At 35.8% G+C, this 27,721-nt stretch overlaps 2 protein-coding genes across 5 annotated transcripts in view; one reads left to right on the top strand and one right to left on the bottom strand.

Moving 5' to 3' along the window:
- Nucleotides 1-1,885: 1,885 nt before the first annotated feature.
- Nucleotides 1,886-14,700, top strand: LOC145769580 (CD209 antigen-like protein C). 4 transcript variants are annotated; one of them, XM_082581235.1, is made up of 5 exons: nucleotides 1,886-2,124; nucleotides 6,010-6,051; nucleotides 12,263-12,307; nucleotides 13,188-13,356; nucleotides 14,059-14,700. In XM_082581235.1, exons 1-5 carry the CDS (start codon nucleotides 1,890-1,892, stop codon nucleotides 14,303-14,305), a joined length of 738 nt encoding a protein of 245 aa, XP_082437361.1. In that variant the 5' UTR covers nucleotides 1,886-1,889; the 3' UTR covers nucleotides 14,306-14,700. The 4 variants fall into 4 exon arrangements, with proteins under 4 accessions (XP_082437361.1, XP_082437360.1, XP_082437363.1 ...); XM_082581234.1 differs by having other exon boundaries at nucleotides 12,251-12,307; XM_082581237.1 differs by lacking the exon at nucleotides 12,263-12,307.
- Nucleotides 14,701-19,518: 4,818 nt separating this feature from the next.
- LOC145769053 (uncharacterized) overlaps nucleotides 19,519-27,721 on the bottom strand; it is an 11,041-nt gene continuing 2,838 nt past the window's right edge. The window contains exons 3-8 of the mRNA XM_082580650.1: nucleotides 25,621-26,181; nucleotides 24,287-24,461; nucleotides 23,319-23,456; nucleotides 22,829-22,970; nucleotides 21,125-21,270; nucleotides 19,519-20,323 (exon numbers count right to left, since the gene is read on the bottom strand). Coding sequence (XP_082436776.1) covers nucleotides 20,134-20,323; nucleotides 21,125-21,270; nucleotides 22,829-22,970; nucleotides 23,319-23,456; nucleotides 24,287-24,461; nucleotides 25,621-26,181 — 1,352 coding nt within the window. The 3' untranslated portion in view covers nucleotides 19,519-20,133. The remainder of the gene's footprint in view (nucleotides 20,324-21,124; nucleotides 21,271-22,828; nucleotides 22,971-23,318; nucleotides 23,457-24,286; nucleotides 24,462-25,620; nucleotides 26,182-27,721) is intronic.

Below are 27,721 nucleotides of genomic sequence, written 5' to 3'. Positions count from 1 at the left end.
TTACGCTTTCTTTTCTCTTTTCCCCAAATGACACAATAGGTTTTAACATTCTCACATTTTGAAAAACAATAAAAATTTGATTTCGAAGATTTTAGTCAGACTGTTAATTTTTCAATAACAGTCTGATTTAGCGTTTTTCAACTTCCTTTTTCTCATTTGCTACTGCTTCCCCAAGGCAACAAAAAAAGTTTTATGTCATTAGGAAACCGCAAAAAGTAAAAACATCTCAAAAAATGTCAGTCAAGCACTAGCAGTAGCTGCAATCAAAATCTGCAAAATGTGACAAATCAGGCCGCATCTCCAGGTGGCCATGGTGCTGCTATTCCAAAGCCCAAACAAATATATGAAGTGGGAAAAACAAACAATCTTGGATTTATTCTTGACCACCATTCGCAGCTTGACGATGCTGAGAGATATAAACTTCTAACTTCGGATGGTCCGACTTAGAGAAATGTGCCACTTCTTGATACTATTTGGCAAAATCGTCACAGGTCGCAAAAAGGCGTTCTGAAATGTGGTAGCAGTACCTAATTTAGTTTGCATGTTTTTCCATAATTCTTTTTATATGGACTGTGCGTCTGAATTGAACAACCAATTAATTTGCAAAAGCTTGCAGCTTACTTTTCCTACTAATCAACCCTTATAAGTTTTTGTGTCTATAGGCTTCTGCATAAGGTGGCGGCGTCTTAAAACAAACACTCTGTTAATTCCTTGAACTCATCAAATATTTGCCTCCTCCCCCGATTTTTTTTTCTGGCTACGCCACTGCCTGATTCAACTGTTTTGAAATAGATTACATGATAGGCCAGTTCTTGACCGGATTGTTTTAAACTAGAGGTTCCCAACCTTTTCTACACCGTGGCCCCCTTTGAAAATTTTGATAAATCAATGGCCCCCTATTTTTTAACCTTTTGAAAAAAACTAAGAAACGTCATTTTAAATTGAAATCTTATATCATTATTTTTGAAACAACCGGGAATTAAAGACCATTTCATAAAGATTTGGGCAAAATGCACTAGAAATTTTATTAAATTTTAATTTATTTCTTTTGTTTTATAGTGTTGAAGTGGACTTAGAGATGATAAATTAAAAAATTATTATTTTTAAGTTTTCCCATAGCCCCCTTGAAAAAGGCTCATGGCCCACTAGGGTGGCATGGCCCCCAGGTTGGGAACCCCTGTTTTAAACCGTGCTCAATGACTAATTTCATGTACGGAGTGCACAGAAACCTAAACACTTCATTTGTTTATTGTTCATAAACTCAATTCTTTGCTGCCAGAATAAAAGTGGTCAGCAATTACATCATAAGGATTTACCATCTTCAATGCAATTTTGTAGAACAGAATACTAAATCATTTTGTGGTCGGTTAAATAGTTTGTTTTTGTTTTTCGAAAGGAGGCAGCTCTTCGGTTTTTCCAAAGGAGACATTATAAAGAGCAGTTTTGTTACTGGGGTGAGCATCGTGTGACCTCAATTCAATTCTGGAGAGTTTGTTGTGTAATATATTGAACTTTGGATCAAAAACAATAAAAACTATTAATACTACAAAAAGTGCTCAATGCCAACCCAAAAAGCACAGCAAAGCGAATTAAATCAAATATAGTTATTACTATCTGAATCCTTAACAGCCTGTTTCACCTTTAACGGATCATCAGAAGGGTCTTATTCAAATAGACTCTATTTGAATATATAGATTCTATTGAATGAGACCCTTCTGATGATCCGTTAAAGGTGAAACAGGCTGTTAAGGATTCAGATAGTAATAACTATATTTGAACTTTGGATCAATATATAAAGTAATATAATATGTTTGATAAGATGCACCTATCAAATACAATTATTTCAACTTTACACTGATTTAGTTTAGGAGTGTTATATGCAGACAAAGATGTTATTGAAACCTCTAGTTTTGTTAGCGGTCTGTGTGCTGTCTTGCTGCGCTCAGTTGCAATTGACGTGCACGCAATCATCTGCTTTACCTACTGGGTCATCCATCATAAACAATGAAGCCAATAGAGAGCAAGGTCCTCCTAGGAAAAAGTGTCCGACTGGAGCAAGAGGAAGAAAAGGACAAAAAGGAGATCCTGGCATCACAGATAACTCAGTTGTCAATCAGCTCCGAGGTACGTTATTTTTTGAAACAAAACTAACTCTATACGCTGATTGTATGTGATGACCAATGTGACGTAAATGACTTTGGTGGAAGAATCAATAGGAAAAAATAATTACCAAATCAAATCCCAAGCAAAAGCATTAAGAAAAAGAGGCTTTCACATACAAACATCTGGCAGATTGACCATGAAACAAAAGAAGTATCCGCAAAAGATACAAAATGATTATATAGGTTCAATACGTGAAAACAAATAGATCAGCAACCTCTTGAGAACATGTAGCTCCACACAATTTAAAAATTACATGACTTTGATACTCTTTTTTATGATTTAAAAGAAAATGCCCAATAGGCAGTACTAAGTACTAACTGCAGACAGAGGCCAACTCTTTCGATCTTAGGGATCTCTTCAGTGCAGTGAAAGAAAGTCAGTTTTTGATTTCGATTGCTTTAGTTTTTTATCTAACCGACTGACTTAGCTTTAATTATTCTTTCAAGCCAAATCAATTCGAAAAATGAAAAACTAAAGCAATCAAATTCAAAAGACAACTTTTTTTTAAAAACACTAACTTTGATAAATTATTTCAATATTGAAAAATGAAGTATAATATTTAAACATAATAAAACATTATGTAAAATTAATGTTAAGATTGGGTTGTGATTTTTACTTTCAATTTAGCAAACGTCTAATTGCAGGCTACACATCAAATTAACCTTAAGCCGTTTATAATCCAGCAAGAATGTTGCCACCACTTGCAACCTTGTTGATTTGCAGGAGTTTTAAACTAACTGACACAGTTCGAATATTGTCGGATAATTGTTTTGTCAGTTTCTCCAAACACCAAAGCTTGATAACCAACAGTGCAATGATTAAAATCTTAAAGCTGTAGACATTTCGACAGGGGCTCTATCCACTTTCAGAATTCGGGGGGGGGGGGGTGATTTTTGGACAGTAGGCTAAAGTTGTCATAGTCATTTCAACTTGACTCCAATGAGTGGAGTGTTGATCACCCCCTCAGCCCCCTTGGATAGAGCCCATTCATTTTGAGCATTTTTAGACAGAGAAAGCATTTTTGAAAGATTAATCATAACTTAGTAGTTTCGCATAGGGCTACGTGTAGCCTGCTGCAGCGACCTGCCGATTACAATACGCAGCCGGTTGGTGAAGCCGTTGCTCAAGCGCACTACCTCTAACCTTAACTACCGTTGCTTGAGCGTGATAGTTATGTAAAATTAGTAAATATATCGTAATATGATGTTGTTTTTCATAAGTTTTGTGTTATTCTTTTTTAAATGAATTATCTTCTCTGCGTGAGCAACTGACAAGTTAATCAAGTAAACATAAAATTATAATTATTTATTAGGGTGGTCCTTATTTGAGGGTAATTTTTTTTTTGTGAAAGTTTCAGGTCTGACCATGCCAAAATGTTCTCATCGGCTTAAAAACACTCTGTGTAAAATATGAAAAAAATATACATATATTTAAAGGTAGCCCAGAGCCGTTGAAATTTGGAATTTATAGCGAAAAATGTGCATATGCTAGATGTCAAAGAAATAGAGCACAAGTGCTTTTACATCATTCCATGATTGTATAGCAGTCATCAGTCCATGCTATCTGTGCTAACGATGAAAGGCAAGTAGCAAATTCTGGGAATTGAGTATGCCTGGCTAGTCACATGACCTGTTCTGATTCAACATTTTGAACTTTAGCATCTCTTTATTTACTGTGAGGGGACCTAGCTAACTGCTTGGCGAAAGACTATTAATAAATTGATGCTTTAAAGTCCTAGCGTCATAGATTTTCATCAAAAGAACATCAACCATCACAGAGTAACACAAAATACTTATTGATTGACTATAGTGTTCAACAGGTTTTTGTTCAGTCTAGAAATCATACTGATAACACAGCAAATAATATATATAGTTATATACCGATATTCTATATTTCTAATACCTTTAATTTAGGATATTATACTATGCAATGTCCATGTCCTTAGTTAGACAGTATATTCGATACTCCAACCAAGAGTGTCATGGTGACCAACCAATCATTGTTGCATTGAGGTCTTTTTGAGGGCTTGTGGATATTTCTTGCGCTGATCAGAAACGACTTGCAGGAGGAATTGTAATTGTTCTTCATCTTTTGTCAAACGTCCAGAGAAATCTTGCAGAAGAGCAACTCCTCTTTCAGCATGCTCGTTTGTAACAGCCAGAGACTTTACAGTTGCTTGAGCGGTTTGAAAATTAAGATCTTTGTCCCACTCTGTTGCTGGATGTTGAAGGTAAGAGTCTGGAATGTTCAGTTTCTTGAAGAGTGACTATGTGTGGTGATAACATTTTTCCTTCAAGGTTACTCAATACTAATGTAACCCGTTTTACCAGGCTTTCTCCTTCATGGCTGGACATTGCTTGCACCATCTCATCTTTCACATCTGTTGTAATGTCATCATCAAACAGGGAAAGACCCACTAACTCTTTCGATAAATACCGTAAATGGGCAGCCATCTTCTTAGCCGTCACCATTGAAATGCCTTTATTAATGCACTTATGATCAACCAAGCTCTTCAAAACACACAGGTCACTGTTGGGAGCTTTAACCGCAAGTGGAGCAAGAATCCAGGCTTTTACGTAGATTCTTCATTCTTACAGTAGTTCATCCATTCTTACAATAGTTTTTGACTTTTTGTAAACCTGCATCTCGCTCAGCGGCTTCAATAAGTTCACCCATACGAGATGGCGCAACACACTTGACAATTGATGAGATTGACGAAACTATGTTATGAATTATGAGCTATATGTTGGCACTATAATATGTTATCAGTTTTATGTTAAGTTAAATATTGAACAACAATCCGCTGTTTCAAAAGAATTAAGTTGCAGATAGCCAACATAGCCTTATTAAAAGGTTTAAGTCATTGAAATGATATATTTTAGTTAAGAAACCAAACCTTTGTGCAATGTCCTTTGCAATTTCAAACGACGCACCAGTGCGTTGCAACTTACAGTTGGAGAATCACTGTAGGCTAATACAGAAACAAAGCACAAAAATTTTTTAAATTTCACAATTTATCAATCATGCTGAAAACTCGGAAACTTTCACGTTGGGCTCGCGTTGGGCTCGCAGTCGAGAGCCTGCATGTTCGACTCCAGCCACCTGCACTTGCTGTTGTTTCTCTGGGCAAGAAACTTTACGATAATTGCCCCTACCCAGTGATCGATTTCGAGTAATGGGTAGTACCAAATTTAAGTCATAAGTAGAGTAGACAACCGGAAACAGACCTTGCAGTCGGCTGCAGCGTGGGTCAGTTGTACGTCGGAAGGCGTACACCGATGCATAGCGCTCAAGTCCGCTTTCCCGCAATGCAGGATAAAGATAATAAAACAAACAAAACAAATTGCTTCACGGACCCCCGGTTGAGAACCACTGATCTAGAAGGTACACCTTTTTTCGACTTTTAGACACACTTGCCATTATTTTCTACTTAACTTACCAATCTGTTTAGAAAATAAGAAAGCATTGTTAGAAATTCATTTATGAAAAATAATGGTGTAAATTAAATATGATTAACCGAACAACATTCCTTCTATGGGGGTGGTGTATGGTGATTTTTCATTGCTCTTGGGCAACCTCTAAACATCAATATTTTTTAAAAAGATTTCACACACAGTGTTTTTGTGCCTGGTAGCACATTTTAGCAGGGTCAGACATTGAATTTTCCAAAATTGAAAAACAAGGACCACCCTATTATTTATTCTAATTTTCTAATGTTTGTGATGTACTTGCAACATATAAAAGGCAGGCTTGTGGTTTGCAGGTCAATATAGCTTCGGAAGTCTTGTTTTACATTAAGACTGTTTTACACAGATGTTTATCAATTTTGTGTTATTATTGTTTTAGACGAAATGTCGTCTCTTCGTGAACAACTGACAAATCAATCAGGTAAATACAAATTGTTTCTTGAAGATTTGACTGGTGGTACAAAACTTGAAAATTGCGATAGATTTACTATGTCATCACATTATTACCCGATTTATCCTTATAGTCAGGTTCGTTATGTAATTTCGTTCAAATTTTTTGGAGATTAGCAAACCTATACATTTTCGGAAAGCTTAGACCATGAGGAATCCGAAAAACGTTGATTACATTTGCAGAAATGTCCCCATGGCCGCCATTTTGAATTTTCAAAATGGCCGCCGCAGAATATATATTTTGATATATCTCGGCTCCTAATAAACTTAGAAACTTTATCAAACATGCTAATTCTATATTTTAAGGGTCAAGAAATCCATTAGAAGCATACCTAGATACCAAGCTTTAAGTGCTTTGCAATTATCCGCCATATTGGTTTTCAAAATGGCCGCAGAAATTATATTTCGTTACATTACTACTTATATACAGTGTTACGTCGTGTCTGTCCGTAATTAAGTATAAAAAATGAAAATAATGAAATGAAAAAGTATTTATTCGTATTTGTTGTCCGCGTACTGGAAAGGCACCACACAATGGAACAATCACTGTAGTGTATCAGAAAGCAAATGTTCCAGGATAACTAGTCGCACCAAAGCTCGAACTTACTGCAGGTAAGAACTTATCAATCCTTCCATATCATGTGCACATTAAGCCATGTGCCAAGCCAAAACCAGAACTTGACAACAGAGCACGGAGGTTTGAGGCCAACACAACAGGCGTTGCTCAGTCAAATGAACTGACCCAGTTAGGGTGGGTCACAGCATGTACTTTGTCCAGAGCAAGAGAAAATGATAAACAGAGCAAGATTCCCGGATGGCCAGAATACAAGTCACTCATCTCATCTTGCCAACCACTCACTCACGTTGGTGCACTGCCCCTGCTACCTGAAGTTGCCACGAGTGGCCTACTATGCTGACTGTGATTCTACAAGTAGACTATCCCAGCAGAAGACGTTAGTCGTTGGTCAGGGGTACTCAACTGTGATAACCTTCGACATGGCCCTCTACGAAAAGGCAGTATAGTTGCTAGACGCAAGGGTCGACCTGAAAAGAGAAATTGTTTCCAGATTGGGTGAGCTGCATGCTGTGATGGCTGCACTAAGAGCTCTCGGAACTTCCATAGAGAACTCTGGGGTTGATGATGCCTGGATCGAAGCCGATGTGTATAGATCTGCGATCACAAGACAAATTCTCAAGTGTGCGCACTACAAGAGAACTCTTCGTGCACACATCCACACTTAAATAGCTTTGTAAAACTGGCCTTGAATCAGTTTTTCACAGAGAAGCCACATCTGAAGATTATCTGCTCAAAATCAGCAGATAACGTCCAGAAGGCATGTACATCGTTATCTGATAACAGAAACATTACTCTTGAATCCATCTCGACTGCTCATGACCATCTGGAACGAATCCTCATAGATGAAGATGTGATGCAGCAATCGAAAGCATGGAAAACAGAAAAGTCCTCTAATGCGATGTTCAAGTCAATGATGAACTATGTTCACTGTGAGGAAACAATCTTATTATTTGTCGAGGCGTCCCGGAATGCAGATCTCAATCTCCATTTGCAAGTTGGTGAAGAACTGAATAAGCCCTAGATCGGATAAAGTACAAGCGCCTTTGGCCACGGTATATTGCAGATATGCATGACCTGAAAATCAACCACCCAGAGACTTGGTGTGAACTTCAAGAAGGCAATGTGTCTGTTACCAAGGGTGAGATTCCATTTGTGTCCATTGGTGCAGATCGTGCATGAGAGAAGTTCAACAAGATGATGAAAGTCCGCTCTGGACTAATTGGCATTCTAACAACACGAATTAGGGACAGTAGAATATCGGAAAGCGCAACTACATCCGCTTTTGGCTTATCCGCAACACTAGAAGGGTTACGATTTTTTCTGATTTACAAAATAATGTACATTTTATAGGTTATATAAGAAAAATGAAGTTGGTTTTAAAGTAATTTAAGGTTTTTAGTTAAAAACAAGCGAGCAACAAAGCGTGAAAAAAATGTCAAATTGGCAATTGACCCTTCTAATGTTGGCGGAACAACGGAGTTGCGCGTCCCGTAATCTACCGTCCCTAAACACGAATGCCCGGCAACGTTTTCCTGGCTGCACCAAAGATGTCGCGCCTCTGAGAAAAGTTCAAAGAGCAGTTTGGAGACACTTCTTCCAAAAAAAAGTCACCCTGAAGTACAACCAGCCATTGTCAGGAAGGAGCATGAAGCTGTTGACAAGATAAAAGCTACCATACTGAGTCACGGAAATCCATTCGCAGTTGAAGGTGATGAGTTGTATAACTTCATCACACACGCATGTGTTCCACAAGAAAATGTCAAACAGATCCTGACCGTCGATGAGCAGGGACAACAGCTCTACAAAGAGTATGCTGCAGAACGCATTAATGGCGATGTCAGCTTATGGGCACCAGTTAAGAAGCAGAACAACCCCATGTACATGTCAAAAAACAAGTAGGAAACAGTCAAGGTTCGTGACCAGTCGGTCGATCTGAAAGAAACAAAAGATCCCTACGGGCGCTTCATGGTCCTATCCAGATCAAGCCGGGACATTGACCAGAAGAATGCTATCAGTAACTATGAGTTCACCCTCACACCGAGAGCACTATTCGCTCCAGATGGATCAGTTCTACCATGCACTGATAAATCAAAGCTCATCCATTGCCTGCAGCATCTGGTTGAAACTGATGGAACAGAGCATGATGCGCATGAACCAGCATCGGGTGGACAGAGAGTTCACACTGCTAATGCAGAACTGTTACCATCGGCATCGCACATGAGTCAAAAAATTGCCATTGTCAATAGCATGGTGGTCGTCCAGAAGATAACTAGAGCAAGACGACGAAAAGACAAAGATCCCGTCTAATACCAAATCATGGATGACACCAGAACCAAGCACATATACCACTGAGTAGGTTCCTGTCCCATGACCAAACGAAAGCAGATTTGACATAGTATCTTGCTGAAGAAGTAATCGGATACAACAAGCATTCTCCAAAGCTGGTGATACTTCAGCGTCAGGCCACACCAGAAGCAATCTTCAAACATCACGTTTGAAGTGAACAATCACGAAGCTGACACCTTGATGATCTGCCCCCCAGCATCACAGCGGAGTCTTGGTGCGCAGTTAATCTTCTTCAGTCTGGACACAGACGTTCTTGTCCTTGCTGTTGCAAACTACGACCAACTCTGCAAACACTCGTCCATTTCCATGCTATCAGGTACACTGGTGATCGCACCAATATGGAGAGCTGTAGGACAAGAGAAGGCAAAAGCATTACCCGTATTCCATACTTTCAGTGGAGCTGATAATGTTGGCAGATTCTCAGGATTGGATAAAACCAAGTGGTTCCAACAGTAGGCTACTTGAAGGCAGGAATGGAAACAATCAGTGCACTAATACACTTACCTGAGGACAGCACACTATCTCCGAATGTTAAAGAAATGCTGGCAGCTTTGTCTGCACGATATGCTGCCTGAAGGGTGTCCACATAAACAACAATCCATAACTGAGGTGGCACCTGTTTTGCAAGAACTTGGAGGCAAATCAAAACTTTCCTCCAACAATTGGTGCATTAGAGGAGCACATTGAACGCGTGCGAGTTCAGAGTCGTGTCTGGTGCCACACTAACTGTCATGTGGCAACAGCTCCTTCATCCACTTCGGCATGGCTACCATCAGCATGGAAGTGGGATTTCACCTATCACCACAAAGATTCTACCTGCACCACAAGCCATTATTCAGCTAGACCGATGCCAATGCAAAACCAACTGCTCAACCCAGAGATGTTCGTGTCGAAGGAACAACTTGACCTCCACCGACTTGTGCCTGTGCGGGATAGACTGCGAAAATGACGTTGACTGTAATGCTGGAAATAAGACTCAGGACAGCAGCTGTTGGAAAATGTTTGTCCAAAATATGACAGTGGCGTGCAGGCTTGCTTCTAATGATTTTCTTAGTCAACATAACTTAGTACTAGCATGTTATTGTTGAATGTAGTTTATATCTCAACTAGTAATTAGTAATGTAACGAAATATAATTTCTGCGGCCATTTTGAAAACCAATATGGCGGATAATGGCAAAGTGGTTAACGCTTGGTATCTAGGTATGCTTCTAATGGATTTCTTGACCCTTAAAACATAGAATTAGCATGTTTGATAAAGTTTCTAAGTTTATTAGGAGCCGAGATATATCAAAATATATATTTTGCGGCGGCCATTTTGAAAGTTCAAAATGGCGGCCAAGCAGACATCTCTGCAAATGTAATCAACGTTTTTCGGATTCCTCATGATCTAAGCTTTCCGAAAATGTATAGGTTTGCTAATCTCCAAAAAATTTAAACGAAACTCTTTTTTTTGACATAGTGAACCTGACTATTACTGCGTTATGCAAAAAAGAGCACAATCGGTACTGTTTTTTAAATCTTCCGTATGAAGCGACCGGGAATCGAACTCAGATTCACCAGCACCAGAGCCGAAGGCGATAATCATTTGGCCACTGACCTGGTAATGTGATGAAGTATTTACTATATAGTAGAAGAAAAACGAAAAGTAAATTTGGCTATTAGAAAAATTCAAATCAACGAAGGAGCTTAAAGGTATAAGCGAAGTCCTTTTGAAGGCATAAGACAAGATCGAGAGTTTTTATAAAGATTGCTTCCAGTGCAGCAAGATGGATCGAAGAACGGCCTTTAGCAAGAACCGAAAACATGTCGAGTCTAAAGTTCAAAGAACATTTCGAATCAAAATTTTTTTGGTTTTAATGTTTTAATTCACCAATGTTTCTTTGCCGTTAAACCACGTATATTCTTCACCATCAAAGGACTTTTCCGTTCCTGCAACAAAGACTGTTTGCCTTCCATAAAATTTAATAAGGTAAATTGCCAATCCAAGTGCCACTGCGAGAGTTGGTGCGTAGGCCACATGCACGACCCAACGCCTGGAGGAACGAATCAAGCAACACAACCCGAAAATAGAGAAGGAAACAATACAACCAGAACCCAACCAAATGGCGCATGCAAAACTGTAAATGACAAAAACATATTTAGTAACTATGCAATGGGACAACACCTGCTGGATAACTAAAAACGTGCTTTGAACTTTAAATTCGAAAGGTTTTCAATTCATGCAAAAGGTCTTCGTTCTACCTTGTAGCACTGAAAGCAATCTTTATACAAACTCTCGGTCCAGTCTTATGCCGCCAAAAGGAATACGTTTATGCCTTAAAGATCCTTCGTTAATTTAAATTCTTCTGATGAGCCAAATTTAGATCTCGTGTTTCTTCTACCATGGCCACCTGGAGATGCGGCCTGATTTGTTACATTTTACAGATTTTGATTGCAGCTACTGCTAGTGTTTGACTGACATTTTTTGAGATTTTTTTACTTTTTGCTGTCTCTTAATGATATAAAAGCTTTTTGTTGCCTTGGGGAAGCAGTAGCAAATGAGAAAAAGTAAGTTGAAAAACGCTGAATCAGACTGTTATTGAAAAATTAACAGTCTGACTAAAATCTTCGAAATCGAATTTTCTTTGTTTTTTAACATCTGACGATGTTAAAACCTGCAGCTTCAAGCTATGTGCAACCTTCTACTCACAAATTGTTTCTTTTACCTTTTTGAATTAACTGTTCAATATAAATACGTTTAAAGCGCAGTGAAGCACAATCATAAACAAATAAAATGCTGAAATGCTATTTGTTAAATACCAGAGTTGATTACAAGGAAGTCTGCTTGGCTTTTTAAGTAACAACTTTTAGTAAAAAATATAATTTCCAGTAGTGGCTCTACTTCAGTGGAAAGTATATTTGTAGTTAGTTCAGCAGGGATGTGCATGACATGCTGCATACTTGTAACTTGCCCTTTACACGAACTGTTATAAAATCATCATCAGCTTAGTAGTGTAATGTAAATTAACGTGTATTTCTATGCGCGTGCTTATGTATACGCGTTTATTTTGTTTGTGCGATGAGTGCGATGATTGACAGCGTTACAGAGTTTGGGCATGACAACTGTCACTTTGCAGTATGTATATTACATATTTTATTTTTATTTTATAATGTTTTTTCTCTCACTTTTGCAGCTTGTGCAGACATTGGATAACACTTTTCCATATTTTATTGTCAAAATGTCTTTCAAAAATTGAATTTACATAGGCTATATTTCAGATAAGATATTGGCCCTAGAAAGAAGACTAGAGTCCAAATTTACAAGTAAGTTCAAATAAACTATAGTGTACCTTATTAGCCACTACTGGACATTATATTTATTATATTTTAAAGTATGTATTTATACTCAGACCCTAAACAATAGTTGGTCTGGTTGATTTATGGAACAAATTATTTTACATGACTAAAGTCCAGTTTTTTTCACCATCACCCACTCTATACCAACTCTTGAAACATCTAATATTGGATCAAATAAGAAAACACTTCTTTAAAACTTGAGTAATTTTGTATCATAGGTCTACATAAAGTATGTACGTGTGTATACTACTTTTTAACTAACACAGAAGGCTTTTTCAACTTTAAAATGGTCACATAAATAAAATAAACGAGACTTTAAATCAACTTTTTTTAGACAAGTATTATATACTTCTTTTTTGGGTGACACACGGCCGTAGCCCAGAGCATTACACCTGCTTTTGCTCTATCCTTGAACTCGGCCACATCTTGTGCAGAGCATTTTGCTTTTAGAACCGAGAATTCGAGTGGAAGTTGCATCGTATGCTCCTGTCCACATTTGCAACTTGTGTTTTCTAAGGAATACTCCCAGTGTTGCATCAACGTCTTACATCTACCAATGCCAGTTTTTCGATGGTTAAGGCATCGCCCATTTTTAATGGCTCATAATTACCCGGAGGAAAAATCACATTAACAGTGGCTTATTGTTACTAAACTGTCTGCCACTAATTGTCTCGGTATAGGCGTGCCCGTGGTAGATAATAACAGTTAACATTTTCTTCATTTTCAAGTAAATAAACACTTTGCAAACGAACAACAGTTTGGGACACTGCGCAACATAGGGAAGAACATTTTGAGTGTACTTTGCCGGCAAGTCATACCAACAAATTCAATAGGACTCTTATCTTAGCACAGCAAAACGGAATTTCAAGATTAGATGACGGATGGGTTGGATTGTCAAATGGATATCAATACAAATTACAAGGTTCACGTCAAACGTATGACGAAAGCAGAAGCTTTTGCAAAGGAATTGGAGCTGATTTAGCAGTTTATGGAATTCGAACCATGAACAATAGAAGGTGAGGCTTCAGGCAGTGTTAGCAAGATTTATAGCATTATTATTTATTATCAATAATTACCAACATTACCAAAAAGTTATTTATTACCAATAATCATGTTATGGTTTTGTTTTGCTCTATAACAACTATGGTAAAGTCTATATAAACTACTGCGTTATGGAAGAAATAACACATTTTTAAAGTCTTTAGTTTGACCCAACTGGGAATCGATCTAACATCTACCAGCAAAAGAGCCAAAGGCGAAACCGCTCAGTCACTGAGCTGGTGCACTGCTACCAAATCATTTTACCCATTTATAATACCAAAGGGTTTTCGTAACTAAATTAACCAAAGAAACTGTTTTATTGAACCATAAGCATACGAAGCCGAGCAACGTGATCAAATTTAACATATTCAAGTTTATTATATTTGCAGAAACACAAAACTACGCAACAAATTAAATATCGAAAGTTTTCGACATCACAAGATGTCCTCTTCAGGAATAACATACATACAATTTAACTACATCTGAATAAAATACAATGGTTTACTAAATCATTAAACAGGAAAAAGCAGTGGTTGATTGTTCCCTGAAAGGAGTGGTTTGATTGAAACAGCCATGAAAGCAGTGGTTTAATTAAAACAGCCCTGAAACCAGTGGCTTATTGTTTTATTTTTGTACTGCCTCACCGCTTTCATACTTTGTTCACTGCATGTTCTCAGGATGATCAGGAACGCTTTGAACCCTTCCATCAGCATGTGGATTGGATTGAATGATATCGACGAAGAGGGAACTTGGAGATGGATTAATGGTGATTCTGCAACTGATGCGGAGGCTTTGTGGTCAAGAGGACAACCAAATGGTAGAAATGGGCAGGATTGCGCGTACATGGCTTATGAAAACCTGCTCAGCTACGATTTTCCATGCTCATTTGGCCGCCAACCCCTGTGTGAAAAACAATGGAATTAAACAATTAGGCTACTGCTCATCTTAATTTAAAAAAAAAATAGAACACGTTACCGATTGTTACGTGAAATATGATAATCAATGTTTATGAAATAATTGTAATCAAATGTCATAAGAAGTAACAACGTTGAATGTTGCTCTTGCATATTTTAAAACTAATTATTGAATTGTAAGAATGATACATTATAGCTTATTATAAGTAACGCTTTTAGTAATTGTGAACTTACATAGCAATATCTTTGAAAACCATTTAACGTAAATAAACAATAATTTGATTCGCAATTATTGCTATTATGCATCAAACTCAATCTTTTCGTAATGTGTTTGAAATAAATTTATTTGATCAAAACAAAAAAAATTTCATTTGTTGCGAAAATATTTTTGACACTGACAGAACAATAAGCCTACGTTACAACTTTTGAATAAAATTGTATGTTGAAGAAAGATTGTAGGTTATGTGATTTACGTTTGGTGATTGGTACTATTTTCATACATGGTCCTAGCAGATTGTTTATTATCTATAGAAGAAAACTAGTAAAGTACACAGAAATATTGAAAGTACAAATCAGAGAGTGGTACAAATTTAAGCCATGCATATTTCAGCAAGATTTAACTCAATGCCACACTGCAAAACAGATTTACTGGGTGAGGAAACCATATAGAGTTCCTTCCTAGGCTTGGTAATTCACAGGATACGTGTCTAATGAAATTTTACGGGATACTGTAATTGGCTGATTAAATCTTTATCCTCGGACTGGGAAAGCTTCTTTGAGAGCTTGATCCTGGCAGTTTTGCATACTTGTAGAGGCTTTGAACCACTGACGCAGACGCGGTCACCGAGATTGGCAAAGTGAAAGTTTTCGTGTTGAAGTGTTTTTGCCGGGGAATTATTCCATCCATTAGGTGCTGCTGAATGGAGAGCAGTCCTTATAATGCTTTGTTCATGCGCACACCCTCAGAGTCGAACCAGTGCCGCTTGATATTGAAGCTTCTTTGTTCAAGAAGTCACGCGCAATACTTTGAAGAATGCAATTTATAATGTTTCTAAAAGCAACTAAATCCAGCTCATAAAACGTTTGATACATGTCTGGGTTCATTCTGAAAAAAAAATTAAGGATTTATGTGGAACATTGATAAAAATTATGCCAAAAAAAGTTGCTGCTCTAAAACTGACTAGAGGTGCTCTAACAACATATTAAAACACTTTGTTTTATCATTACATGAGCATTTAACAACTATAAGTTGGTGTAAACTTTATTTGTAAAAAAACTTTATTAAATAATATTTGTACAAGTTGGTGAAAACTTTGTTAAAAGAATAAATAAAAAATGCGCTTTTTCAAATAAGGCTAATATAATTGTCCAGGATTGTAATCTAACTTCAAAACATGGAATTAATCTTTCCAAAAAAAAAACAGCAGATTGAATTGAAATACAGTATTTCCTGTTTTTAAAGTTTTTGTTTGTATCATTTTTTTCTTTAATTTCTTTTTTGTCCTAAATTTTTTCTGAAGGTGTTGCGACGGTGACAATTTTTTTTCAACTTAATAACTTACTTTGGTCACAAACACGTTTTAACGTTCGCGTTTTGTCGCTTCTACCTTTTTCTCGACCTTTGCTATGTAGACGTGTATTGTTCTTGCTTTGATGGTCAGAAATAAAAACAATTGAACTGAACTGAACTAAGCGACGTTGTGCCTCGTGTCTTGTGAGTTTGATCCACTGCAGAGCTCGGGGTTTCTGTTCGGCATATCGACTTCTCATACTTCAATCTATGAACTAAATAACGTGGTTTGGAAATGGTTCTTAACTGCCGGTCTGAGGCAACTTTTGTGTCGGTCCGCAAAAAAGTTGTCTTCGTTTGTTCAGTTTGCTCAATGAATCACTTTTGTTTCGATTTTTCGGCATTTTCCTTGTGTAGGCATAATATTCTTCCACTTGTAATGTTCTTCTGTGAGGTTAGGCTTATTTCAATGTTATATCTAGCAGAGGTGTTGTTTAAACTCATCGTACAAACAGTAACGGATCCCAAGGGGGCACTTGCTCAATGCTCATGTGTTCCATGCAAAATTGGGGAAAAACATGGCATTTTTCTCCGTTTTTACAAAATATTTTCGCACACTTTACTCACCCAATCGCATTTTATTGACCTTGACTAGCGGCATAGAAATTTCGTGTTTTCAATAGCAGCCTAGATAAAAGTACGCACCTTTGTGCCTCTCAAAAACTGAAAAAATAATACAAAATTCCCAAAGAAAACATATTGCATAAACAAGTGATCAACAATTTAATTAACCTACTCTAGTGTTTATAGAAGTGTGAAATAAACTATATCTACTTACTATGTGGTAACGTGGGAACATCGGGGACAAATATTCAGAACTTCTTTGAAAGATCATTTAAGACTATAGGCAAACCTTGTCATGCGCTATTAAAATCATGTGGTCGTGAAAAACGTTGATTTAAAACTTAATTTCAATTTTAAACTAAAGATTTTGGCTCTAGTTTTTACAGAAATCTAAGATTTAATTGGATCAATTAAGTTTAATACAAACTGTGAGTCTTAGGTGAAAAGATAGAATAGCCTATTGAAACACAAATCAGCCTACAGAAAAATAGACCAAAATAAGCTAAAATTTTATATCTTCTTTTGGATCTCGAAATTTGCATTGTTTATTTTGGTAAGAATTATTTAAATTCTGTGCTCTCTCCAATTTTTTTCTGGATCCGCCATTGCGTACAAACCAGCATTTTCTTCAGCTTCAATCTCAAAAGTATTTTATACAAGCAACTTTAAAATAGTCTAAGTTTGGTCCCAGCGCACACTAAAATATTTGCCAAGGCTTCACTGAATATTTGAGCATAGTTTCGCGCAAGTTTTTTTTTTTATACTTTCCTATCGCACCTTTCCAAAAATGATTGTGCTTTCAATACTCTGGTTACCGATTTGCAAAAAGATTTTTATATTTTTACCGGTCCGCAGTTTTGAAAGGTTAAAAACCATTGTCCTAGTTGATCAAATGGTTTAAACATACCTACACTTATACAAAACAAATCCGTCGATGGTCGCTCAATATTATTTTTCAACTTGATGGATATTGCAAGCAAATGTATCCTAGCAATCAGAGTAGCCAATGTTCAACAAGACGAACTTACCTAACAATGGATTTTTCTAATAGCCTAATCTTGCCCCACATGACGACAAGACAGAAAATTTCGCAACTCCATGGTCACGAAAGAAACTAGGCCATGATGAGACGTTGCATATGTTTTCGAAGTTCACTCAAGCAAACAGCAAACACGTTGCAAAAAAGGAAACGATGCTACTTACACCCACCCAAAAAGAACAAGAAAACTGCAAAGTTTTGTTCCAGATGTTGTAAACTTGCGTGTCCAGAATACAATGTCACAACTTTCATGTCAAATAAATGCCATGACTACTTCAAATCAGAAATTTTTCAAGTGCCATAAAATGGACTAAGCACATTACATGTCTTCTTTTTTCATTTTGTTCTGTATAGCCTACTCTGTTTTTCGAACAGGTCTACTTCTTCAATCTATTGCCAATAAAATGATACAAACACCCTGCATGAGCCATCATAACTGAACCGTTAGATATAAAGAACTACAGCAGCAATATTAAACAGAAAATAATCTGTTTGTTTGTTGTTTTTTTCAAAGAAATTATCTATGTTTCTTTGTCAACGGGCATTGGAGTCCAACCATCTTCTTCATTTCAACATTTCTGCTCCGCAAGCGAAGCACCTGTCGATGGAAATCAAGATACCCATTTGCACTGCCGTAACTACCACCGGTTCAGCCGACATTATATTGTAAAATATTTAAGTTCAAAAGTAAAGTAAACTTGTTATTTTTTTTTTATAAATTTCCACGTAGCCTGTAATCTTGTAAGCAGGATTTTCGTTGAGGTTTTTGTCGTAGCCCAGTTACTCAGGGCCTATACTCTTGTCATTCACCGGGAGGCAAAACGAACATGCTAACTTAAAATTTTTATAGTTATTTGAAATTTTAAAAGTTTTAAAAGTCTATTTGAGCAAGCAAATCAGATATCATAAACCTGTTTCGTTTTTTGAGTTGATATGTCACGTAACAAAACCTACCCAGAATATAAAACCTAATGTGTTTTACTTTTTTTGTTTTTTATTTACAAAAAGTATCCTATTATATTTTAAGTGTCTGTTTTGCCTCGACCGTGAGGCGAAACGGACATAGGCTAGTAGTAGGCTACAACCGCATTGCCTCGCAGTTCATATTGTTAATTAGTTGTAAGATCAAGCGATTTTTGAGAACTTGTTAGAATGAAGATTTATAAATAAAGCAGTCAAGTTTGATAACCAGTAAATTTATTATAAAAGCTTTCGCCGGCAAGGGAGCTTGTGCAGTATTTTTACGCGAATACAATAAAACTAACCAATGGATCTTTGCTGTTTACAGGTCTCCAAAAGAGATCAGCTATCTGAATACAACTTTTCTCCAGTTGATCAAGAATCTGTTCAAGAATCACTGATCTAACTCACCGCGCACGGTCAGTACGGTTGCAACACACTACCTAGGTTTGATTTCATCTTCCTACAATCTGTCACCAACCAGTCACCATATCAGTCGTCTTTTACGTTGATTCAATTTCCAAAGACCTTAATTTGATGTAATAAAATGACTAGTTTGTTTGGCTGGGAACTGATCAGAATTTGCTTCACCTCTTTTGTCGAGGCAGTAAAGTTGTTCATGGCTAGTATCAAGCCTGATATCAATCAGTTTCGAGAAATACATAGCTGTATAAGTAGCCTACTTCTGCAAAGTATTATATTGCTAGGCCTACCTTATCGTCATTAATTGTTCTAGTCAAACTTTGCATCACGTAGAACATGGATGTCCCAAGAGCGTAAAGCTTAATAGCCTACAAAGATTTTCCAGACAGCAAAATCCGTCGTTTTTACATTGATTCAACGTCTGCAGACGTTGAAACGATATCAAGTTGTGGAAATAATTTAAACAGTCGTGTCAAAGTTCAATGACTTAACAGTTAAAACTCTTCTCTTGAAACCATGAAATTCATCCCCGGTTGGGAACCACTGGTAGAAGGAAAACATTTTTTGACTAAAGTGATCATGTTCTTAACCAAACCTGTGAAAGTAAGCTTCTACGTTTCGGAAACGGACAATGCAACTAAATGGATTGAATTTATTACACGGAAAGGAACAGCGGGATACTTCGTTTCATGAAATACATAACATCACAAATTTAAGAATACATTTAACACATGGATATTACCATAATATGATTGTAGTTTTGATATCTTTATTTAAATTTTCTTTTAGCAATACAGTAATATGCAATATTCAGAACGACGTATTTTGGTTTTAGAAAACAGCTTTTCATCAAAACCTATGCAAATGTCATTTTTCATCTCAATCAACAATGCATCAAGAATGGGGTATTTACGTTTAATTTAGTATTACTCTAGAATTGTAGATAATCGCATTATTGCAAGCAAAATATTTTAAGATTCAACTGTTCAGTGACGTTTTGCAGTAATAAATTTATCAATAATTTGTCATTCTCCAAAAAGTATAGAAAGCTTTTTATGCTTATTACCCCTTTTGCTCATAACATTGTCGGCTAAATTGAAACTTTTACCATTTTAAATTGAAATTGAAACTTTACCATAGTTCCATTTGTTCAACAAAGCATTATCATAGTTACCCAATTATTTTGTTTTTATCATTTATATTTTACAACAACTCAATATTATAAAGCAATGTACAATTGCTCTTTAATAGAACTCCTATTACACCATAAAGCGGCTTTTAACTATATTGATACAGCATCAGAAAGGTGCTCTTTAATTCTACAATAGACGTAAGTTCTGTACATAAAGTAAATAAATAGGCTTAAAAATGATACACCCCATGCTGTTAGGCCCATGCCTAGCAATGCCATGGATATATAGCAAACAGTTTCTTTCCCATAAAAGTATGCAGTTTTGTTCATCATCTCCAACCTACAATAAAAACGCAAAAGTTGTGTTTTAATTGTTCTTTGCTTTTTTTATCTTTAATTCCAACCGCTAAATTGATCATAACGACTAAAAAAGTAGGCTAGTTAAAATATTTATATATCAAATAAATTGTTGATATTATCTTTCGTGTAAACACTGAGACATAAGTTAACTATCTTTTTTATTCATTTTCTGTTAAGTAGCGGCTTGTTCATATAAGAACTGCAGAGGCTGAAGTCCCCTACAATTGTTTTTATTAAAAAAAAGCATTTTGAGTATTATTTCAAGTCAAATAATTAATTAATCAACTTTAACAGCATTTTGATTCTTTTACATTAGAGGTTTTGCAGTGTTTAAAATGTTTTCTTATGTTTTCATTGTATCTTGTAGGCCAAAACTAGGCTTATCTATGTAGGCAAGTCAAAAATTAAAAACTTTTACTAGGCTTAGTGCAACTAAGAATTGTTATAATCCTTTAGCAGTCGTCTACCTGGGCCTATACGGACACATTGTCCAATATTGCATCCCCACCACGTTTTTGCTGTTTTATAAAGATTTCATATGGTGTGAATTTTAAATCAAGGACGCTCGCTCTTGTGTCTGCCTTCTAGCATATCATTGAATGTTTTGTGTTTTGCCAAGAAACAGTCACTGACTTTTATTCAGCGCAGGGTCGACGTCTTTTTTAGGTTTGCGGAGGCGCCTTCACCACTTGTTCATTGATAGCATTGAGCAACAAAAACTCGACGATTAAACTAACTTTTTGAAATTGTCTAAACAATTTAAACTACAAATGTTTATTACCTGAAAACTCCAACACTCGGTGTTAAAACCATTGTACTTGAAACAGTAATGCAAAATATGAACGACAACGACGATATTATCGCCCGACTGACGTACCACCAACAAGACACGTGACCTTTCCTTGTCCATATCGTTCGAAACAAAACCTAAATTACATTTAAAATATTTTAGCTGTTGCATGCAGAAGTTAAAATATGTGTTTTCATCTAAAGTTCTAAACTGAACCAACTCTGCAGTAGGGTGGCTCGTTTTTGAACTTTTTTTTAATTCTCTCGGGGTAATGGGGAAATGGTGCCAATAAGTGAGAAAAAACTCATGACAAAATTTGAGATTCGTAACAAATTGTCTTCAGCCTAATGATGGGGCTCAAAAATCGAAAAATGGGATCAAAGACGTAATTTTTCCAAAAATATTTTTAGTTTGGGTAGATACAATATGTTTAGATATATCTGATTAACCGAAGAAAAAAATTTGGAGTCATTTGAATTATTCCTTCAGCTTCCTCACAGCTTCTGAAAATTTCCATTTTGCTGAAAATTTTGCATTTTTGTTTGTGGTTACATAACCAAAAACTTCGCCAGTGACGTAAATTCAAATAAAACAGATCACTTTTTCCTACCAAATTAACGCAATTTCATTAAAAAGTGACGCAACAGCTCAGGGCAGGTCTACAAAGAGAAATGCAATGACGTTTTATAGTTGGCAAAATGTCTAACGTAATTATATATTATGTAACCACCCACAAAAATGCGAAATTTTCAGCATAATGGAAATTTTCAGAAGCTGTGAGGAAGCTGAAGCAATAATTCAAATGACTTCAAATTTTTTTTTCTTAGGTTAATTAGATATATCTAAACAACATTGTATCTACCCAAACTAAAATACTAAAATATTTTTGGAAAAATTGCGTTTTTGACCCCATTTTTCGATTTTTGATCCCCATGAGGAGGCTGAAGACAATGTGTTGCGAATCTTAAATTTTGTCATGAGTTTTTTCTCACTCATTGGCACCATTTCCCCACTACCCCGAGAGAATTAAAAAAAAAGTTCAAAAATGAGCCACCCTACTCTGCAGCCTAGCCATAACCCTGTAAGTCTTTTGTGGCAAAGATATGTAATTTTAAAAAGTTTTTTTATGTTTTACAACAACCGATCATATGACTGAAGCATATTAAACGTAATCTCTATTTCGTTTCGTTGCAATAGTTTATTAAATGTTGACTGCTTTGTGGGCTTCTTAGCACGGATTTTTAGTATCAGATTAAAAATGAAGTTTCAAATTCGTTTCAAAGTGACGCATCACATAAATGGCATTGCCAACTAATCTCCTGTGGATCATCAGATAAACTGGTTGTCTGAGTAGGTTTTTGTCATTTTTTGATAGAGCAAAATATTTAAAGGTTAAGTTTAATCTAATTTCCCAGAAAAATCCTCTTTAAAGGAAAGTTGATAAAAGCATTACAATAAATTGAAGAACAAATCACAAAATCTTAATAAATTGAAATAGTTTGTTTTATTTCGGTAAATCAGGAAAAAACATGGTTTTGTTTCGAATTACCTTTCCAATTTTATATCATAAAATCTCATTTCATTTTAATAGCAAAATAAATTCTTTTAATTTTTAAATTTACAGTACCGTACACCACATGCCATTGCAAACAGTTTTCAAAACGTTCCATTTGATATTACTTTGCATTGATTTACCACAAATAGAACACAGCCTCCAGCTGCCCCATCTATGAGCTTGGCGACAGTTGCAACAATGAGACTAACACTGACTCCATCTTCCAACCACTCAAGAGGTCCAATAGATGAACAGTTTCCAATCAATGCACATTTCCAACATCTGCAAACATAAACCGACAGAACATGTTTAGCCTACTGTACTTGAGTGTAGGCCTATATTGAATTTTTAAACTGAAATAAATCAATTACACAAGACTATAACTTTTTTAAAGACGCTTTATAATATCAAGTTTGTATAACTGCAAAACTCCAATTGGTTTTAAAAACACATTTGTTTCATTATTAATGTGCTTTGCCAGAACACTTATATATTCAGCTGATTACGGTAGCCAGATAAACAGCAAAAAAGTACCGTAAGGAAAAAGACATAACCCATCAAAATGTGTAAGATAGTTATCAACTGATAAAACACTTTATGCGATAATTAGCCTACGACAAAAAAACTTACTCGAATCCATTCTGTCCAACGTGGTATGATGCAGAATGGACTGCTAAAGCTCCAGTTACCAATTGCAGTGGCATGGAAGCCATATTGATTACATAAGCCGAAAGAAAATGATCATGTTTCGAAATCATTACCACTAACCTGCAAAAAAGGCTCTTGTTTGGTTAGTTGATGCAGCCTATATAAAAACTAAGTTAAGTTGTTGATAAGAAACTCTCCGCTCGGGCCTGAGTTTCATCTATAACGACCTATGCATTAATCCATTAAGTGCGTTATAAATTTTTGCAACTCGAGTTACTGTGCGCATTTAATTTAGCAACTCATAGCATTTTTCATCGCTTTAATACTTTGTAGAGTATTGGAGAGTCCCCAGCCCACGGCGCAACAAGGTTTTGTTTTAATTTTCTTTTGTACGTTTTGCTTCATTTTGTCGGTTGGACCATTCGGAGAAGTCAATATTGGACTATTGTTTTTTGATATTTTCGCGTTATCACTTTATTATTTCTGTCAGACTGCAATTGTCATTGAAAACAATGATCTTCAGTTTCTTTACAGCGCCGTTCATACACAGCGAAAAGAAGAAAACGCAATTAAAAGTGCCAAGAATAGCTGCGATTACGAAAACGACAATAGTTCTCTTACGCAAAGCAAGAGCGACTGTCTCGGACTAGAATTGTTGTCATACGCACAGGTTAAGGTCGCCATGGTTCGATCCTTTTCATAATAAATAGGCTTTTTACCAAAAACAGATGATCGACAGTAAAATATTAGTGGGTTTAATGACAATGCTTTAGTAAACCAGATTGACACACGCTGTTCTGATTGTAGCTTACTTGTTTTTCAACAACAAAATGAAGCATTTCTCTATTTCATTGAAACTATGTGAAGTAAATGATCAATAAACAATTATTTTAAAAAAATACTACTGCGTCCTGTTAGACAATTGATTCTTAGAAACTGTAACCATATACCTTGTAAATATACACAACACTAAAGAAGGAAAAGATCCGATGATAAACACAGGCTCAAACACATCTGAAGTTACGTGTCTGTGGGCCTCCAATTGAAGAGAAGCCTCCGTGGTCGACATGTATTCCAATATCACAGAAGCATTATTGCATACTGGTTTTCTTTTGTACACTGGAACTATAGTACAAAAAATATTTCTTAAAAGAGTATTAGTTCTAACCTGATTTAAAACTAGTAACTGGATTAATACACTTCACACCAGCCACCAAGCCTCAAATTTCATATTCAAAACTCTTTTTTACCGCAAAGCTGCATAGCACCGTTAAATCAAACACAAAAAGTAGTAAATTATAATAATAATAATTATTTATATATTTATTTATATTATTTATAGTAAATAATTATTGGTTATATTGTTTGGGTCAGACTTAATTGTCAGAATGCAAGCCTAAAAAGTTTAAAACACGCATTGCTAAAGTAGTCTTTAAAATCAGTATTTTTAATTTTTACACAGCTATCATATCTACTTTTATTAACAGTTGAGAAGCGCAAAAAAAGAAAACATAAACAAAATAAAATTATAATTTAACTAAGCGCAAAAAGCTGGAGGGTGCAGCCACATCAGTGTCACCATCCTGGGATAAGCAGTATGTGTTTCATATGACGAGCTAGTACCAAGAAAAGCTCAAATAGACTTTAATAACAACCCTGATGTTTCAGAAAAGTGGTAAACTCGTTTTTGAAGAAAATTATTACATACGTTTTACTTAAGATTATCATGACTTTTTGGTATATCTATTTGAATGTAGGATGGCAATTGCAGATGAAAGTACATAAATAAACAGGAAAGAAACGAAACTACTCTTCAATCATGCTCGCTTTAAAGCAAGCCACAAAGTGCTTGCCAAGACAAAGCTACGTTTCTTTGTGAGCATCAAACTGATCCTCTTTCGAGCCTAATAGCCCATGTCAGACAATGTTACCACTCGGTCATAATCATGCTAAATTATATCGAACGTTCTGCATTTTGTTCACTTGTTTTCTCCGCTGTTTAGTGTTTAGAAGTCTGAAACTAATCAATCACAAGAGAAAAATACATCTTTTCTTTTTTCTTGAACAGCAGAATTGATAGCTACTTTTATTACTTGCTCAGTTTATTCATTTTGATTGTAAATACCTTTAACTGGCTACACGTCATAATTGTTCTCCGTAAAAAAATTGTAGGAGACACTAGCATATACTTTGGTTACATGTGATTAACAGCTACTGTCTACTTAAATCAAGACAAATATGAAATGAAATATTAGCCTACTTAATTTATGTAAGCTATACTTACTTTTACAATCGGTTAGATCAGAATACAATAAAGGATTGAATGCGTTGGGCGCAGGTTGTGATGTTGCGGTTTTGAGAGAAAAGTTTGATGAAACCGTATATTGCTCTGAATTAATGGCTGTTACATTGATTATTACTGGTGATGTCACAGCTTTTACTTCTTCATGACGAATATTACGCTTTACAAGCTGTTTTTTCAAAACGGGTTGAAAGTTAAAAGAACTCTGCTGATCTGAAAGCTTAGACGCCTCTCGAGCAGAGCGATACGGCGCAGGATGTTGCTGTTCTCCGACTAAGTGCTTTTTAGCTATAAATTGTTCTTTAGGAACAGCAAATGTAGCAATTGCTGTCTGTGCACCTCCGCGTTGAACGTAGTGTAAAAGTTCTTTGGTTTCAGCATAGTGGTCACTGCAGATGATGAAAAATGTCACGTCGGCGGAAAAGGATAAAAGCGGACAAATGATACATAAAAAAGCGGCTACGACGGTAAACATCCAAGCAAGGCTGCTCCTTATTTTGTGTGAACTATTCTGACAAACACAGTACGGATTCATTTCCACATCTGGAAAATAAACTGCTATAAATATCTGATCAACCACAAACAAGCATATTAATAAAATATGTCAATTTTTAGAGACGCCAAAGTTGTTTCTATTATATTGTATCTATTTAGACACAGCTTTGGTAGAAAGTTTGCTTTGTTGAACTATAGAGAAATAAAACAGAGTAACCTTGGCGGGTTTAGCATACTTTTTTTACATACAAAAAATATAACATAATTAAAATAAAGTTGAGTGTTTGTTTTATTTTTACTTTTTATATGTGATTGTAATATAAACCATCTTGAGTCTTATGCAAATACAAATAAATAAATATGCGTTTGCTTGTGAAGCTATTTTACCTGTTGTATAAGCCTAACATTTTTTTAAATCGGTGCATTAGGCCTACAAAAACTAAGAAATTTCACTGCAACCCAACACGAGACAGTGTCAAACAGGTTCAATTCACTGACTGAAACCAGGCTACTAACAAGAAACCAAAATGCAGTAGGCTACCAGTAGTATTGAATTTTCAGCAACAACGTTTTTGTTGAAGCGTTTATTTGAATTGAGCAGTGAGCACCCTACAATTTCTAGTTTAGAAATTTAAGCTATAAAAAATAGTTTTCAGTTGTAATTCTTTACAACTCGAATTTCAGCTAAAGCCATATAATGCATTAAAAGTTGGATAGGAAACCATACACTTTGCTTCTTTTGATACTAAGTGAGGCTTGTAGCATTCGTGGTTCATGAAATATGGACATTATCGTAATTTGGGCTTCTGTAGATAAATAAGAGAGCTTGAGCTATCCCTAAACATGAATGTACTTTGCATGTGATATTTTTTTTCAAAAATGAGGCACTTTAAACACTTAATACCAACAAAATTAAAAAACAAATTTAAAACCCAAATGTCCATTAAAAGAATATTTTAGAAAAATTTGAACACTATAATATAAACGACGACTTTTATGCATGTAGGCTACTCATACAATTAACATGTAGCCTACTCTAAAAGGTCGTCGTTTATATTATAGTGTTCACATTTTTCTTAAAGTTTTGATGCTTTTGTATCTGCTTTACGCGGATCCCCGATTGACTTTACGTTGATACGGGTTTAAAGTAATCGCTCTTTTTTTTTTTAAATAAAAGAATTTTTACCGGGAAATAGATATATTTATCTGGGTAAATTTGCTAGAAAAAGATTTTTTTCAAGAGGATATTTACCATTGGGAATATGCTTCGGAGGGATATATCACTGTATTCGCAAGGGTTGACAATTGTTTTTGTTTCGATTTTGTTAAGTTTTGAAAACTTTTAATTCTGTCTTCTATATTTATAAAAACAAGCAGAAAACTGTCTAAAGATTCACTAGCCTACGAAGCACGACTAAGCTTTCTAGGTCTAGTAATAGCTGCAAATCAGATTTAAATCAGTTTTCAAGTGTGGATAAAACATATAAACTAGGATCTTGTTGAAATACTTGGAGAATAAAAGCAACAGTTAAGCCATTTAAATATGTCAGACTAAGCAGTTAATCAAATGACAAGTGAACAAAATTGA

The sequence above is a fragment of the Aplidium turbinatum genome, chromosome 4 (assembly GCF_918807975.1).
Source record: "Aplidium turbinatum chromosome 4, kaAplTurb1.1, whole genome shotgun sequence".
Taxonomy (NCBI): Eukaryota; Metazoa; Chordata; class Ascidiacea; order Aplousobranchia; family Polyclinidae; genus Aplidium; species Aplidium turbinatum.
Note: the sequence above shows the minus strand (reverse complement) of the source record. Positions and strands in the feature narration are given on the sequence as shown.

What these genes read in the sequence shown, in the direction of transcription:
- LOC145769580 (XM_082581234.1), top strand. Translation starts at nt 1,890, where the DNA reads ATGTTATTGAAACCTCTAGTTTTGTTAGCGGTCTGTGTGCTGTCTTGC. An exon ending in ACAACTGACAAATCAATCAG is followed by an intron (nt 6,052 to 12,250) that starts GTAAATACAAAT and finishes GAATTTACATAG; the next exon opens with GCTATATTTCAGATAAGATA. An exon ending in CGAACCATGAACAATAGAAG is followed by an intron (nt 13,357 to 14,058) that starts GTGAGGCTTCAG and finishes GCATGTTCTCAG; the next exon opens with GATGATCAGGAACGCTTTGA.